The sequence below is a fragment of the Clarias gariepinus genome, chromosome 20 (genome assembly GCF_024256425.1).
Source record: "Clarias gariepinus isolate MV-2021 ecotype Netherlands chromosome 20, CGAR_prim_01v2, whole genome shotgun sequence".
NCBI lineage: Eukaryota > Metazoa > Chordata > Actinopteri > Siluriformes > Clariidae > Clarias > Clarias gariepinus.
The window spans coordinates 7,584,816-7,603,828 of NC_071119.1; the positions used below are offsets into that span (position 1 = coordinate 7,584,816).

The 19,013-nt window shown below is 39.6% G+C and overlaps 1 protein-coding gene across 1 annotated transcript in view; it reads right to left on the reverse strand.

Annotated features, from left to right (window-relative positions):
* Window positions 1-11,968: 11,968 nt before the first annotated feature.
* LOC128508498 (C-type lectin domain family 4 member K-like) overlaps window positions 11,969-19,013 on the reverse strand; it is an 88,316-nt gene continuing 81,271 nt past the window's right edge. The window contains exons 2-5 of the mRNA XM_053479844.1: window positions 12,902-13,411; window positions 12,448-12,572; window positions 12,210-12,316; window positions 11,969-12,113 (exon numbers count right to left, since the gene is read on the reverse strand). Of these exons, the coding sequence (XP_053335819.1) occupies window positions 11,969-12,113; window positions 12,210-12,316; window positions 12,448-12,572; window positions 12,902-13,411 (887 nt within the window). The remainder of the gene's footprint in view (window positions 12,114-12,209; window positions 12,317-12,447; window positions 12,573-12,901; window positions 13,412-19,013) is intronic.

A 19,013-nucleotide genomic window follows, 5' to 3' on the forward strand; every position in this document is an offset into this window, starting at 1 on the left:
AGCGTGAGGTTAGAGACTGCTGTGTCTTTGTTTTTAGAGAGACATGGCTCAGCGACAGAGTACCGGACGCTGCTATTCAGCTAGACGGGCTAGCCTCGTTTCGCGCCGACAGGAATACAGCTCTGTGCGGTAAGACTCGCGGTGGCGGCTTATGTGTTTACATCAACACGAAATGGTGCAAGAACTCTGTGCTAGTTTCTAGTTATTGCTCATTGCTAGTGGAGTTTGTGATTGTTAGATGCAGACCTTTTTATTTACCACGGGAATTCACCACTGTTTTCATTATCGGAGTGTACATTCCACCTAGTGCTAATGCTAAGGAAGCGCTATGGGAACTGTATACAAAGATCAGTGAACTGCAAAATACACACCCGGATGGACTGTTTATTGTTGCTGGAGATTTCAACCATGCAAATCTCAAGTCAGTGCTTCCTAGATTCCATCAGTATGTGGACTTTGCAACGAGAGGAAAAAACACGCTGGATCTTGTTTACACAAACATCCCCGGCGCATATCGGGCAGAGCCCCGCCCCCACCTCGGCTACTCAGACCACATCTCTGTTATGCTAATTCCAGCATACAGACCACTTGTCAGGCGCTCAAAACCGGTTTTGAAGCAGGTGAAAACCTGGCCAGCAGGAGCCATCTCTGCTCTTCAGGACTGTTTCGAGTGCACTGACTGGAACATGTTTAGGGAGGCTGCAACTTACGGCGACTTCACTGACTTGGAGGAGTACACGTCATCAGTGACCAGCTACATCAACAAGTGCACCGATGACGTCACTGTCTCCAAGAACATCATCTCACGACCCAACCAGAAACCGTGGATTACTGCGGAAGTGCGTGCACTTCTGAGGACCAGAGACTCTGCCTTCAAAGCGGGAGACAAGGTGGCCCTCAGAACAGCAAGGGCCAAACTTTCTCGGGCCATCAGAGAGGCAAAGCGCGCACACGCCCAGAGAATCCACAATCACTTCAGGGACAGCGGCGACACACGGCGCATGTGGCAGGGTTTACAAGCCATCACTCACTACAGGACGACATCAACTGCCTGTGACAGTGACGGCTCCCTTCCAGATGCGCTGAATAACTTCTATGCTCGGTTTGACAGGCAGAACGACGTGGCGGCGAGAAAGACCACCCCTTCTCCGAATGACCAGGTGCTGTGTCTCACTACAGCTGAGGTGAGGAAAACTCTACGCAGAGTCAACCCACGTAAAGCTGCTGGACCAGACAACATCCCAGGCAGAGTGCTCAGAGAATGTGCTGAACAGCTGGCAGATGTTCTCACCGACATCTTCAACATCTCTCTGAGCAGCGCCGTCGTTCCCACGTGCTTCAAGGCCACCACCATCGTCCCCGTGCCCAAGAAGTCTACTGTGTCCTGTCTCAATGACTACCGTCCCGTTGCACTCACACCCACTATCATGAAGTGCTTTGAGCGGCTCGTCATGAGACACATCAAGACCCTGCTGCCCTCCTCACTAGACCCACTGCAGTTTGCGTACCGTCCTAACCGCTCAACGGACGATGCCATCTCCACTACACTACATCTTGCCCTCACACACTTGGACAAGAAAGACACATATGTTCGAATGCTGTACATAGATTTCAGCTCAGCATTCAACACTATCATCCCCCAACAACTGATTGGGAAGCTGAACCTGTTGGGCCTGAACACCTCCCTCTGCAACTGGATCCTGGACTTTCTGACCGGTAGGCCTCAGTCAGTACGGATCGGAAACTGCACCTCCAGCACCACCACACTGAGCACTGGGGCCCCACAAGGCTGCGTGCTCAGTCCCCTGCTGTTCACACTGCTGACTCACGACTGTGTAGCAACACACAGTTCGAACCACATCATTAAGTTCGCTGATGACACGACCGTGGTGGGTCTCATTAGCAAGAACGACGAGTCAGCATACAGGGAGGAAGTGCAGAGGCTAACGGACTGGTGTAAAGACAACAACCTGTCTCTAAATGTTGACAAGACAAAGGAGATGGTTGTTGACTTTAGGAGGACACGAGGCGACCATTCTCCGCTGAGCATCAACGGCTCCTCTGTGGGAATCGTCGAAAACATCAAATTCCTGGGTGTCCACCTAGAGAAGGACCTCAGCTGGTCCCTCAACACCAGCTCCCTACACAAGAAAGCCCAACAGCGTCTCTTCTTTCTGAGAAGACTGAGAAAGGCCCAGCTTCCACCACCGATCCTGACCACCTTCTATAGAGGAACTATCGAGAGCATTCTGAGCGGCTGCATCACTGTCTGGTTTGGGAATTGTGCCATATCGGATCGCAAAACCCTACAGCGGATAGTGAGGACAGCGGAGAAGATCATCGGGGTCTCTCTCCCCTCTATTGAAGACATCTACACCACACGCTGCATCCGCAAAGCCACCAGCATTGTGGCTGATCGGACACACCCCTCTCACACACACTTCACACTCCTGCCATCTGGAAAAAGGTACCGAAGCATTCGGGCACACACATCCAGACTGTGCAACAGCTTTTTTCCACAAGCCATCTGTCTCCTCAACAAAAAGGGACTGGACTGATAAACACACACACACACACACAGACACACTAACACAAACATTATCACACAGCTTAACTCAACTACCTCAAAATATTGGGACTGGACTGACTAATCAACACAAGTGCAGACACACTGACCTACACCAACAAACTGTTTATCTTTTTGCACAACGCTCATTACACCAACTACACCACTACACCAACAAACTGTTTATCTTTTTGCACAACGATCACTACTGGACTAATTTTGCACTAATTCCTCTTGCTGCTGTTTTTAAAGAATGTTTACGTTTACCCACTACCTCAACACCATATTTTATGTTCTGTAACTGTTACGTTTAACACCATATTTTTATGTTCTGTTATGTCGTGGTTGCGCACTGTCACTTTGTTGTTGCTTTTGTTTGCACATTTGCACGTGCACTTTATGTTGTCTGTTAAAATAGTTATACTTAGCTAGTTAGTTTTTTGTTAATTTATGTTGTAATTTATGTTAGGTCTCTCTGTCCTGTCTCTGCTAGCCAGCTAACTAGGCCTCTTGGTTAGCTAGTTTAGTGTCTCTGTTAATTTATGTTGTAGATTTATGTTGCATGTAGCACCTTGGTCCTGGAGGAACGTTGTTTCGTTTCACTGTGTACTAACTGTATATGGTTGTAATGACAATAAAGCCTACTTGAACTTGAACTTGAAAGCGCTGATTCTACGTAGGAAAGTTAAGAAGAGGATCCTGATGCTCAACATTCCGGAAGACCAAACCCCATTTAAATTAAATTAACAAATATTGCAAGTAAATAACAATAGCCCACGTTTAAAAAAGCATTTTTATTTAGATTATAAAAAATAATTCTGCATCTATTTTAGGTGTTCCAGCTGCCACTGTTCTAGAATTCAAATTAAATCAAATCTTATTAGGATAAAATTTTAGCACAATAAATGTTAACACAGTGAGCCTTTTGATTTTATCACTTGTAATTAGAAAAAAAGCGTGTAGGGATTTGTGTCATCTTATTTTTTGTGTTCTTTAAATTTATAGTAGATTTATTAACTGAAATAAATTACCATAAAATTAAAACAGTGTTAGGACGTTCTACTGCGTCAGCAGATGTCGGTCTTTCAGCCCCGCTTGTGTTTTTGCGTTATTATAAGAATGAAATGCAGTAGACTGTTATGATTTGTAACGGGTTCGACCCATGTTACTCAAACAACTCAGTTCAGGTGTAAGTAAATGGATAGAAAGTAAATGTCTGTGCTGTTTGGGGGAGGGACGTGCTAATGATTTGGTCGGCTCTGTGTGTGTGTGTGTGTGTGTGTGTGTGTGTGTGTGAGAGAGAGAGGGGTGTCGCGGTCGTTTTCAGTGAAACAAAGGCTCAGCTGAAAAATGTTAGGCACATCAGTCACTTAACCCCCAATAAAAGGTATTTGAGTGTTATGATAGTTGTAATATAACAGATGCGCACTGAATACTAAACCTAAACCAGGCACGGAGATTATTGAACCAAGATAGCCCCCATACCCGTTTAAAAAAAAAAAAAATACCAAAGAATATTATTGTGTATAGACTGATTAAAAACAATGCAATTTATGCTATCATAAGGAAAATAACAAGTTCTTCCATTCCAATGATTAAAAAAGGTAACAATGTCAACTTTAGAATCTAGAATCCAGGAGATTAAAATTACACAAATTGAAATCACTGAAAGTCTCCAGAAGAGCCTCAGATTCAAGAGGTTTTTAAAGTGGGGAGAAGTGCATTTCAGTTCCTCCGAATGTATAGGTGAGAACAGCCGATTCACACCTGGGGAGGGTGAATAATTTGTATTTGAATGTTGTCTGGCATTGTAAAGCACTATAGTGACACTAAAAGAACAACCCAGGATTAATAGGAATTCTTATACTGCATAAACATTATTTAGCACAAAAAAATTCCTCGCGCTCGGGAAAACTATGCGTGCGGTTGAGCGCTTTTTTAGAAGTTTTCAATACAAAGCTTATAATGCCCACATGACATGACGGAATAAGGCACGGCTGGTGATGATTGGGGTTTGTTGGGTTACAGTGGATTTTACTACGCGGTGTGAGTGCTGACTCTGCTCTCCGCGGATGGCCGTACCGCCCCCCTCCCACCTCTCGCTCCTTTGAAGTCCCCGGGGCGCGTTCCATTTGCCCTGCTTGCATGCCGCACTTCCGCGTTGTTGCACGCGCGCTGCATACACAGCGCGTAGTAAAATCCACTGTAGCCCAACAAACCCCGAGTATTTTATAGCGCGGGGTGCAAGCCCGGGCAACGATAGCTCACCAGTCATGTGTAATTCTGCGGTCCCGCTGCTTCGCATGTCTGAAGGGGAGGCCGCCTAACTAGTGAGCGAGGAGCGATATTGATTTGGGCGCACGCCGTGACAGGCTGAAAAAACTGTTGTCAGATTAATGTAGAAAAACTATATAATAAAACTATATAAGACTACATGCCTTTATAAGACTCAACTTTTATTTAAGCGCACTCACAATAACGAAAAAACGTTGTGATTTTGTAAGTGTTGTGATTTTGTAAGTGTTGTAAGCTGCGCTGCTCTGTATTGTTTTTGGTGAACTTGAGCGCGTCAGAAAATGAACGCAAACGTTTTTATAAATGGTCAGAGTCAGTCTGCTTGCTGTTTTCCCGACGCATCCATAATCATTAGTCTACTTCTGCCGGTGCGCTCTGGAAAACTTTATGCATGCGGCTGAGCGCTGATTAAAACTATGGAGTAAATTAAAGAGGAGAATCACGATGCCGAATCGAAGTCCTGAGCCCAAACCTCATTTAAATTAAATTAACAAATATTATAAGTAAAAAAAAACAATAGCCCACGTTTAGAAACCGTTTATAAATTCTTTCAGACATGAGTTGGCCCGCTGTTATGCGCAGAGCGCCGGGAGATTTCCTGAAATCACTGAGCATGTTTTCTAAATAGCCGCTATCTTTAATAACTGATGGAGGTTTTGAGCTGTATACACACGCATTCCTGCCTAAACAACTCTTAAAACTACACCTGTAACACAATAAACAGTAATATTTCAAACATTCTGCAGGCTGATATTTGGAGAAAGGAAAGAATAATGAATAAACCAGTTGTTGGGTCAAAATAACCCAACCAGGTGTTCATTTGTAAACTACATCTCATATGAGCCAACATGAGCAACCCAACAATGTGTTTAAAGTACCTGAAATAATCCAGAACTTAAATAACAATAAACCGATACAGAGATACGCTGTATAACGGTCACTGTTGTATTTACGGCAACGAGCGAAAATGTCACTTTGCGCCACCTGGCGGCCATTTTACGAATGACTTTGAAATGCAACTGATTTATTCTGGCCGCTGACGTTTTTACGCGGCGGTGAGCGCGACGGTAATAACCATTCCAATTGATCAACTACTGTAGCTCATCCATGCCAATGCTCCCGGGTTTGCACCCTGCGCTATAAAATACGAGTACGACGGCCATCCGCGGACAGCAGCTCCTGCCTCCGTCCGCTGGCTCTTCTTTGAAGTCTCTGGGGCGCGTTCCATTTGCCCCGTTTGCATGCCGCACTTCCGCGTTGTGTGCGTGCGTCTCACTCACACCGCGTAGTAAAATCCACTGTAAACCAACAAGTGAGCGAGGAGCGATATTGATTTGGGCGCACGCCGTGACAGGCTGAAAAAAAAACTATTGTCCTCAAAAATGTAACAGATGAGGACTCTGATTAATGTGCAAAAACTATATAATAAAACTATATAAGACTACATGCCTTTATAAGACTCAACTTTTATTTAAGCGCACTCACAATAACGAAAAAACGTGATTTTATAAATGTTTGAAAGCAAATAAGCTGCGCTGTTCTATATTGTTTTTGGTGAACTTGAGCGCGACAGAAAATGAACGCAAATGTTTTTTTAAATGGTCAGAGTCAGTCTGCTTGCTGTTTTCCCGACGCGTTCATAATCATTAGTCTACTTCTGCCGGTGCGCTCTGGAAAACTCCATGCATGCGACTGAGCGCTGATTAAAACTATGGAGTGAATTAAAGAGGAGAATCACGATGCCGAATCGAAGTCCTGAGCCCAAACCTCATTTAAATTAAATTAACAAATATTATAAGTAAAAATAAAACAAAAGCCCACGTTTAGAAAACGTTTATAAATTCTTTCCGACATGAGTTGGCCCGGTGTTATGCGCAGAGCGCCGGGAGATTTCCTGAAGCTACGAAATCACTGGGGCATTTTTTCTAATAGATGCTATCTTTAATAACTGATGGAGGTTTTGGGCTGTATACACACACATTTTAAGGGGTTTTAAAACGAATTAGTCCGAGCAGACCTACATGAAAGGTGAGAAGTGAGTAACTGCGCGCGCTGTCGCGGTGTATATACTGTACAACAACCGTTTATCAACCTTTTGATAAAAACGCTGCCTTTTGTAAAGTGAAAGTACTTTACAAAAGACAAACTGCTTTATTTCAGTCATGAATTCACAATCACATCACATTCCAGCTATTATTTCCAGCCGTGGTTAAATAATGTATGAAATAATTATTAAATGCTGGACACAAACAGCAAATATGATGCTTATTATAAAAAGCCCGAAGAAGCTTGTGGTCATAAAATAATATTTACTTAATAATATAATATATATAGTTCATTCATGTCTTCTGATGATGTCGACACATTTTTTACGTTTTAAATAAGATATGTTGGCATATTCACGAATCAGGACATTCGCATAGTTAAGACTATCAGCCTACTATCAGGAAATTAAATTAATTTCAACACCATGTAAACCGAGACATTGCCATGTCTTTTACTGTTTTGTCCCTGTTAAAACATTACAAAAAATATATAAGAAACTTATTAAGAATTTTAAAGCACGAATTTGGGCATCTCATTTCATCATTATGAAAATAATATGAAGCACATATACACACATTTATCATGAAAGATCTGTTGTAAAGCAAAATAAAATTCATGTTTGCTTCAGCATTGGGAACAATATTGTTTTAGACTAAGTAATTATACACAATTCTTCGTTGTACAGTACTTGGTCCGGCGTTTAAATAAAGTCCTTCCATGCGCCATCTGGTGGATATTCAGTGAAGCACAACACATTTATTTAAATTCCCAAATGTTGCTTACGGCAAGTTGCGGCGCCCCGCGCGCTAAATTGAGGCATCCCGCGGGAAAACACGCGCAGTCTTAATGGCCACATCTGTATATATATATATATATATATATATATATATATATCTATATAATTTTATCATATTATGTAAATATTATTTCATAAACACAAAAGTGCTTAGGGCTTTTCACCATGTTTTTTGCTGTTTGTGTCCAGCATTGAATAATTATTTCATCCATTATTTGACCACGGCTGGGAATAAGAGCTGGAATGTGATTGTGAATTTATGACTGAAATAAATAAAGCTGTTCTTTGCCGTGCGGTTTGTGTTTGTCGACGGGCGCTTCACATGTAGGTAGATATACAGGTCAATCTGCCTTTGAATGAAAGGTGAGAAGAGGCATTACAGTAACTGTGGGTGCGCTTCACCTCGGAGCGCGCTGTCGCGTTGTATTCAAACGATAGACTAAAACAAAATCATGTTTGTTTCAGAATTGGAAACAATATTGTATTAGGCTGACTTAATTAGTCTATTTGCACCACACGCGGGCATCTTTAAATTTGAACAGAAAATAATAGTAGGCTGGTAGGAACGTTAACTTAAACGGCTGAATGAAGTTAAATATACGCAATAAATCAATAATTGTGTTTGCTTTACATTTGAGCACTCATGTGTAAATCCCTTTTTTATTGCATATATACTACCATATCATATATTTGTGTCTTATACTGTTTTATTTATATTTTACAACATTACATGCAGTTTGTAATTTACTTGCAATTGTACTTTTAAAATGTAACCTACAGTACGTATCTACAGTATAAGCATATTTACCTACTTCAGCAGTGAATGAGAAATTTGGTCGGTCTGGCGTTTAGATAAAGTTCCTTTGTGATATAATTTTAATATTCAATTAGTTATCTTATTATAAACATGATTCTTATTCTCTATATTCTTGTCGAGTATAGTCCTTCATGTCTGCATTTTTTCACACGCGTTCATCCTTTTGATCAAAACGCTGCCTTTTGTTAAGGCTGTTGGTTTATACACGCCGATTAATGAATTTAAGGTGAATTTAAAAGCATCTTTTTAGGACTTGTGTGTGTGTGTGTGTTCTTGCGTGTGTGTGTGTGTGTTCTTGCGTGTGTGTGTGCCTTGTAGAATCAATTCCAGTGATCGTCCTCTCCTCACAGGTGTCTTCAGCACACATCCTTCTGTGAATGGTGCTGCTCCACTATTCTGATTAATCAGAGTGCACTCCTGCGTAGGGTTGGTCATCGTTTGGTATTTTTTCGATAGCGGTGCCAAATCGATACTTTTAAAACGATACCAGTGCCAAAACACTGCCTGAACCGATACTTTACAAAAGCCACAAAATGATGGTGGATAACTCAAGAATACATTTTTATTGAACAAAAAATGTAATGCTTAAAATTTAACAATATATTAAAAGTTTAAAGTATATATGAATATATAAGTAAATACAAAAAAAAAAATAAGCCACCTTATGTCACTGTTGTAGTACTAACTGGAAACCCATAATTATAAACAGAATCCATGTTACTGTACATTAGTATTTTACAAATCGTTTGACCATTTGTTGCAAGATTTGCATTTTGCAATTAACATTAAATTATTCTACTTCTAACCTGCGGAAAGGCTGCTGTCGTCATCATAATCGGTGGACTCCTTTTTGCTACGGTTGGTATGAATGGGGCTGGGGTTCACCCACACCAATAGTGCCAGCTGTTGTCCGCAAGCTGTCATACATGGTGCGTCCCTCTGCTTTTAACTTTATTTCGTGTGCCCTCAACTGTTTCATTAGATTTGATGTGTTTCCCGCTTAACACGAAACTGCTGTAAAACATTTGCTGCACGTCGCGGTGACGGAACCCTTTCTTGTGAAATATAGCCACACTTTCTACCGTTTAGTTTTGGGCATTTTAACGAAAGCTCGGATGGTCTCTTATTTCCTGATGATTTGTGCTTTTAATTTTTTAATCTAATCTAATAAACTTTTAATCTACAAAAATAAAAAGGACAACTGCAACGTTTTGGATTTCTATTATCAAAGCTTTCCGAAGTTCTCAAGATTTTTCTAATTAAGGAAATAATTTATTTTCCCGATCATTTTTGACACACCATGAATGCAGTATTTAAATTTTTACTAGCGATCATGTGTGTTGATGAATCTAATGCTTATTACAACTGTGTCATCATAGCCCCAGTGAACAAATATTTAAATTGACAGTTCAGGCATTTAAATGGCACTGAAATGAGGCACCAAAATTCACGTTCTGTTTCGGTCCGGTACATACCGGTTATATAGGTTTTTTGGTAGCCAACCCTACTCCTGCGGCTGCTTACAGCAGACCAAAAGATCTGACTGCTGATTAGATCTATTGGTCTGCTGTAATAGAGCTGATCGCTGTTAGCCCGGGTTTTAGTCAGACCATGATTAAACCAAGCAGGATACTTTAAAGAGAAATTATAAGTAAGCTAACATCTTCCCCAGTGTGTGTGTGTGTGAGTGTGTGCGTGTGTGTGTGTGTGTGCGTGTGTGTGTGTGTGTCATCTGAACCAAATCAACTCTAAGTTGTGCTGTTGTATTGAGTACAGAAGATGTCACAGCCATGTTGATTCAGTAAAACAGCATGACCTCAAGTGTTTCATTACTTTTATACAACAGTTCTTGGGGTTGAGTGTGTTTATATACAGTATACTAAAGGTGATAACCTCTATCAGGTGCTATCATGTTCTGTGTTGTGTCAAAGTACAGTAAGTTAAAACATTCTTTTATATTTAATATACTTTCCTAATAGCTTTCTGTAGAGAGATTAACATACAGCTCTATTCAGGCTAATACTCCCCTCCTACTATTACTCAGTCTTATGTTTCTCATTTCATCATGAGATTATTATAGTTTGGTTATTTTGTAGAATGAAACTTCTACTCCATGGTTGCTTGTAAAAACAGTCCTGATCTCAGACATGAAAGACAAGACTGTACAGTTTGTATCTGTATTCCACTGGACTGAATTTTACAGGTTTTTTACAGTAATTTCACCTTTTGTTTGTCACACACACACACACACACACACACACACACACACACACACATACAGTAAGATATGTGCAGTATCAGGCTGAGGTCAAAAGGTTACTGTAAGTAATAAATAAATATATTTATAAACATGGGATACAACTTCTGTATTTGTAAGGATGTAGTGTAGATGAGTGTGTGTGTGTGTGTGTGTGTGTGTGGGTAAGAGAGAGAGAGAGAGAGAGAGAGAGAGAGAGAGAGAGAGAGTGTGTGTGTGTGTGTGTGTGTGTGTGTGTGTGTGTGTGTGTGTGTGTAAGAGAGAGAGAGAGAGAGAGAGAGAGAGAGAGAGTGTGTGTGTGTGTCACTTCCCTGACTGTAACACAGAGAGTCCATGGTTCAGATGTCTGAGGTCCTTCACTATCTTCCTGGCCTTGGTCCATCAGCACTTGCTGTAGACAGACTGCAGGTCAGGATGGATCATGTGCATCGTGTGTTCAGATAATTGGTGCTGATCCAGACGAGGCTGTGATGCTTCCTGACAGGATGCTCTCGATGAGGCCGATATCTCAATCTACACCTGGGCTTTCTGTGAAGCTGCTTGTCTGCTGTTAAAAGAACTTTACATTGAAGTGAGTTTAAATCACATTATTCATTTATAAATCAGCACATCACTGTCTCACCTCCTAATAACTGATGTGCCAGTGCATCACTCTCATCTGTCTTTAATTCACTCTTATACACTGTTTATGCTTAGAAGTCTGACTCTGTATGACAGATTACACTGAAATGATTTTAGTTCATTCATGTAAGATCTGTTAAAACATGATTTTAAATTCATTCAAAGGTCCAGAAATATTACTATATTGCTGAATCCTAGGGGAGAGTGATGCAGTCTCTGTGGTCTGATTGCACAGGTACATCAGGACTTTAGTTATTTTAAGGTAATTGTTTAGGCTGCAACACGTAAATTAGATTTAACGTGAGTTAATCTGGCGGCCATGTTGACACACACATGACTGTAAAATCATCCAAATGCAGTTAAATCCCAAATGAAAGCCCACAGCTCTGGTGTTTGTACACGTCACTACTGTAGAATCTGTAGCGTTTCATAAATAAACCTAAAAGATAAACAGGTGACACCATGATAGTTACAGAGTTATTAACAGTAATGAGGATTTTACAGACACAACACACACACACAGATACACATGTACATTCAATTTACTGCTTTTTATTCACATACAGCAGTTCAGTTAAAGATTGTCTTCTCACAGATCCAAACAAACTTATCATTACAGGGATAATCAGCCCAGTTCCACACAGGATCAGTTTTATGACCAGTTACAACACAGTCTTCGGTTTTTTTACCGTTGGGTTCTCCACTTATCCAGAACCTGAAGGAGAGAATCAGAGGACCTGCTGTGTTTCTCAGACTAATGAAGAGTCAGTAACTGTATCATGAGTAAATTATTAGTTCAGTGATTTCTTACCCAGTGATCAGTGTTGTATCGTCCACCCACTTCCACTCGCCCTCTGTGTCTCTGTCACTCAGACCAATCCAAGCTTTTCTGCTGCTCAGCTGCTTTTTGATGAATTCCTGTCACGATTTGTAGTGAAATATACAAATAAACAAAAATCTCTCTCTGACACACACACACACACACACGCACACACACGCACACACACACACACACACACACACACACACACACACACGCATGCACACACCTGTTCCTCTTTGCTGTTTATGATCACCAGGTCTGCTCCTCTCTTTATACAGTCCTGTCTGCTCTCAGTCCATGTCTTCTCCTCAGTAGAGATGTAGTAAAGACTGGAGCTGACATGGACCCATCCTGTAATCAGAGGAATTTATATATATATATAAAAAAAAAAAAAACTGAGAATAATGATCAACATTTTTTAGGCCTTACAATTATTATTTGTAAGTGAGTAAGTTACACCACTGACAACTTTGCTTTCTGGTTTCCTATTGTAATCATGACAATAACAACAACAACAACAACAACAACAACGAGTACTGACTACTACAGACTAGCTGCTACAATCTGAACCACTAATAACAGGAGAAACTTGTTTTGTTGATGTTGAATGTAACTATGAATAATTAAAACTAAGACGATGTTCATTAACAATCATGTGACAGTTTTACAGTATTACTCACCTGGTTTAAAAAGCTTCTGGACTTTCTTTTTTTCCTTCTGTAACTGGTCTCTTTCTGTGGTTAAGTTTTTGTTACTGGTCTTTAACTGGTCTCTCTCTATAGTCAGGTTGTTGTTACTGGTCTGTAACTGGTCTCTCTCTATAGTCAGGTTGTTGTTACTGGTCTGTAACTGGTCTCTCTCTATAGTCAGGTTGTTGTTACTGGTCTGTAACTGGTCTCTCTCTATAGTCAGGTTGTTGTAACTGGTCTGTAACTGGTCTCTCTCTATAGTCAGGTTGTTGTTACTGGTCTGTAACTGGTCTCTCTCTATAGTCAGGTTGTTGTTACTGGTCTGTAACTGGTCTCTCTCTATAGTCAGGTTGTTGTTACTGGTCTGTAACTGGCTGTATTCTGTATTCAGGTTGTTGTATTTAATCCACACCACTGTGATGGCCGTCAGGAGGAGAACACACAGCAGCACCAAACACACTGTAGTCACTCTGTAACATATTCTCCATGTAGTTTCTCCACCTAATGATACGTGACCACAGAAAAGTGTTTAACAATATTAAATTCAATTATAGACCATGCCCCTAACACCTGACCATGATAATTTTTGTAATTATTGACATAAGTGCAATATTAGTGTGTGTATAATGTAGAATCTGTCATGCATTTACATAGATCTTAATATTCCACTAATAATCATAATAATAAATAAAAATAAAAAATAAAATAAAACTGGATCATGTCTGGCCCACTCAGAATGAACTTTTAATTGAACGGAGAGTTGTGTAAACTTTTAATAGTCCATTAATCTGTAAATATCAGTCATATAAACACTTCTTCTCAGTAGAATTATTCTTCTCTGAAACAAAACATTGTCTATAACAAAAGTTTTAATTTGAAAACTGCTATTATAACCTCATTTTAGAATAATTAAAGTTTAGGATTTTGAGCAAATTTTGAGGATTTTTACTTTTAAGCAAAACTCATTTTCTTGTAATGAGCCAATCACGTCACTTCTTTCTGTCATGTGATCAGTAAAGTGAAGACACTTCCTGTGTGACACAGTGGCTGATCTGTGTGGTTTAAATGTGTTCAAAGGGTTTTGGAGAATGTTCAAGCCAAGACAATAATGTTAACACACTTTCACTGACGTTGAAGTCATTACAGCGGTATAAATGAAAGGTATTCAACGCTTATGTCCACAGTGTGTTTTATGAAATGTATGTAATTTCACAGAACATGTAAATGTAATTTAGATGTTGTGTGTACATCATGTTATATAACAAAGCCATGTGTGCTACTGTAGTGTAATCACTGGGCTGAAGACAAGAAATAGCATAATTTTTTTTTTAAATATGCACACTAATTGAAGCTGAGGTATGAGCAGTGTGTGTGCAGTTTATACAACAGCTTTACACGTGCATTTTTAACCTTAGTTCGAATGTTAGAAACCTTAGAGGATGACTGCTGGACACGGTTGAATCATGTACGTTTTATGGTACATTATCTGTACTCCCTAACAAGGAAACATGCACTGGTTTGTTTTGGGCATCAGATTAGCTTACACTTACACACTTAAAGCATACACAGCTTTGCTGATTTACAATTACATTTACAATTACAATACAATTTTACAATTACACTTCTAAATTTTTTTCTGCTTTGTTTTAACACCTTAGTTTGTGTTTACAATTCAATGTTTGCATTCACTGAGCTCAGTGAATTTTTATATTGGGCTGAGTCTTAGTGCTTATTGGCAACTAAGTAAAAGATTGTGATCTGACTGGTTCAGCGTCAAACATGATCTCACTGCAGATCAGTGTTACAGAGAATTCAGTTCACCTGTTTCTCCCTCATCATGAGCAGCTGGTTAATAATTTATCATGTTTATTAGTTTTAAACCTATTTTCTTTTCATTAAGTGTAAATCAGCAATCACAAACATTAAACAAATCAGCTGTTTGATTGTATGTTTAACTTTTAATGTTATTAATTTATGGTTTTCATTTAGAGTGTGATTTTTATGTTTACAGCTTTAGGTTTATGTTAATTAAGATAATGAATTTAGGAATTTTTATGTGTGTATGATTTTTCTTTTGTGTTCCCATGATGTAAATCAATCACAGGGCAATAACACACACACACACACACACACACGACAAGCAATTTTGGAAATAGTCATTAGCCTACTTGGCATGTAGACCGTGTGAGGAAACCAGAGTACCAGGAGGAAGAACATGCAAACTTCAGGCCTGAGACATTAAATGTCAAAGAGTATAAAAAAGTGTTAAAATGGACTGTAGTTGGCAGGTTATTCCAGAGTTTAAGGGCTGCCACTGAGAATGCACAATAGCCTCGTCCTGGATTTGGGTAATGTCTAAATATATTCACAATATACGGAATAATATATTGTATTACAATATATTACAATTACAATATACAGTGGAACCTTGGATTACGAGCATAATTCATTCTAAAACACTCAGAAACCAAATTAAATTTTCTCATAAGAAATAATAGAAACTCAAATTATTCATGCCACAGCCCCAGAAAATAAGTATATAAAATAATAACAAATATATAATATATTATATATGCATTTTAGCATAAAAAAGTGAAAATAAATCCAGACGGATAAGTGTTTCTTTTTATGCACGCAGATGCTGTGTGTGTGTGTGTGTGTGTGTGTGTGTGTGTGTGTGTGTGTGAAGCCCCTCCCATCCCGAGAGAGAGTGTGTGAACCGGCACGGTGTCAAATTACGTGCGCACACACACACACATAAGAGAGGCTGAGGGAGAAATGACACTAATGACACTCATGTGAGCGCATGCTAATGGAATCACTGCTGTAAAGTAAAACAAACAAACAAATGAACCTGCACTTTACCTTTGAAAATAATCGCAATGAGTTTCTGTGTAAGGCAGAGTGTGTGTATGTTTGTGAAGCAGAGAGGGGGCGCTTCACACACACACACACACACACACACACACACTTAAGGGGGGAGAGAGAGAGAGAGAGAGAGAGTGTGACCCGGCACTGTCAAATTACGCACGCGCACACACAAGCTCACACAGGCTGAAACAGAAAGGGAGTGGGAAAATTGATTTTTAACCTTCTAATGAGCCTTTCTTTTGCTTTACACGCGCGCACACACGTGTGTTATAAGAAAAAGTACACGCGCGCTGTACACACGCGCTTACATACACAATATAAAATACGTTTTACACACACACACACACGTAGTCACAGTGTTATAGTAAACAGTACACACGTGTATGGATGTTGATTATACCAGTAAGAGACGAGCACTAAGAATTCCGCAGCACAAGAGAGAGAAAAACCATTGGCTCAGTTGTGATCACGTGACGCTCGGCGTCAAAACAAAAAGCGCATGCGAGAAACATGATACTTGGTGCTCGTAAACCAAGACTTGTTCGTTTTCCAAATCAATTTTTTTTTAAAAATCTTTGCTCATCTTGCGGAACACTCGCAAACCACGTTACTCATAATCCGAGGTTTCACTGTATTACATTATATTGAAAAATACATAAGGAATTGACACTTTTCATATATTTAGAAATACAGTATATATCTTAATGTATTGAATTTTATATTTAACAATATACTTCATGATATATTGAATTTAATTAAATATACTGAACAAAAATATAAACGCAACACTTTTGTTTTTGCTCCCATTTTTTATGAGATGAAGTCAAATATCTGAAACATTTTCTACATACACAAAATAACCATATCTTTCAAATATTGTTCACAAATCAGTCAAAATCTGTGATAGTGAGCACTTCTCCTTTGCCGAGATAATCCATCCCACCTCACAGGTGTGCCACATCAAGATGCTGATTAGACAGCATGATTATTGCACAGGTGTGCCTTAGACTGGCCACCTGTAAAAGGCCACTTTGAAAGGTTCAGTTGAATCACACAGCACAATGCCACAGATGTCGCAAGTTTTGAGGGAGCGTGCAATTGTGACATGCTGATAGCAGGAATGTCCACCAGAGCTGTTGCTCGTGAATTGAATGTTCATTTATCTACCATAAGCCGTCTCCAAAGGCGTTTCAGAGGATTTGGCAGTACATCCAACCAGCCTCACAACCGCAGACGACGTGTGACCACACCAGCCCAGGACCTCCACATCCAGCAGGTTCACCTCCAAGATCGTCTGAGACCAGCCACTTGGACAGCTGCTGAAACAATCGGAGTGCATAACCAAAGAATTTCTGCACAAACTGTCAGAAACCGTCTCAGGGAAGCTCACCTGCATGCTCGTCGTCCTCATTGGGGTCTCGACTTGACTCTTCTTCATCGTAACGGATTTTGACAGATTCGTGAACAATATTTGAGAGATATGGTTATTTTGTTTATGTAGAAAATGTTTCAGATCTTTGAGTTCATCTCATTAAAAATAGGAGCAAAAACAAAAGTGTTGCGTTTATATTTTTGTTCAGTATATATCTATTTCTTTATAATATGCTTATGGCTCATTTGCTTATGCATCAAACGTGTTTTTTGACCACAGACTCTTTTTTTTTTTTTTTATATATTTCATCTCCTTAATATCTAAACACCTAATTTATAATTCATATATAAAACCTACCTTCATTGGCCACTTTGTTTTCTTCTTCTTCATTTGATCTGCGGCAGGCAAAGTAGGTGGTGCACTACCGCCCCCTAAATGTCTGGATGAATGATACTCGATAAAGTGTTTTTTGCTGACTCGATGCCAAGGCATGACGATGCCCTGCACATTTCTCTAACACACTGGCCACTTAAACATTTGCAGGCATGTGTGGCAGAAATTTTGGGAAATTATGTCTTTATTAGAATCTAGGTCTATGCGTAATTGGGATGTCCATGAGAAAATGTTCAACATTCAGTCAGAAATCTATAATCAAAAATATGTTTGGCCTTAAGTGATAATGTTTGTGTTCAGTGATTTCTGTATACACTTATCTCGTTGCTTTACTTCTTTATTGGTAAAAAAAAAAATTTATTACATGTTGGGCCTTATATTTTGGATTTTTATATTGAATTTTTCATGTATCTCTTGGTTTCTCATTATGTAGATGGTATTTTGCGTTGTCTCTAATTCTTATTAAGCACAGTATTCTTAAAACTGTTTGTGTGTCTTTTGTTTTTTTGTCTATATTATTACTTAGAAATGTGTACGCGACTGCAGGTGGATGTGAGGCATGTGTATCCAATTTTCCAAGTCCGGAAAATGGCGCCTTATCTTATGCTTGTGTCTCTGTCGGGTCCGGCACCTGGCGCCTCATCTGGTCTATTAATCATACATTCGACAGCTAATTATAAAATAAGTACAGTTTATGTCTGGGTCACTCTAGGGTTTTTTCTCATGTACTTTGGGTACACACTGTACACTGAGTATCACTACTCATCCCCTTACTGTTTATGTTTTATGACCTGTCTCATGGTCATCTGCTTTTCTTGTCTCACCTCTGAGTGAACCCAGTACATTTTATGCCCTGTCTTACTCTCTTCCTACTTCTATATTATTTCACTAAGATTAATATTATGTTGATTAATATCATTATATTGTTACATTGCTGCATACACAAGTATATTTTACTAAAATATGTTTACACCACTTAAGGGTGTTTTGGAGGAGCGAGTCACGAAACGTTTTCCTCCACCAGCATCACGTAGTGACCTGGGCATTATTCTGCAAGAAGAATGGCTCAAAATCTCTCTGGCCACTGTGCAGGACTTGTATCTATAATTCCCAAGATGAATTGATGCTGTATTGGCCACAAAAGTAGGCCCTTCACTATACTAATGAATTACTGTGGCCTAAAACATATTTCAGTTTTATTGTCCAACTCCTGTAAGTTTAATTTGGTGACCACACTTGAGAGATGTGCTAGATTGTATAGCATTAAAAGGTCACAAATGTAAGATAATGCTAGATTATTTACTGTAAGTTACAGTACTTACAAGACCCTGAACTTTGTCTGAACTGAACAGGGAGTCAGTGTAGGGATGACATACACACACACACACACACACACACTCACACTCACACTCACTCACTCACTCACTCACTCAATCACTCACTCACTCAATCAATCAATCAATCAAT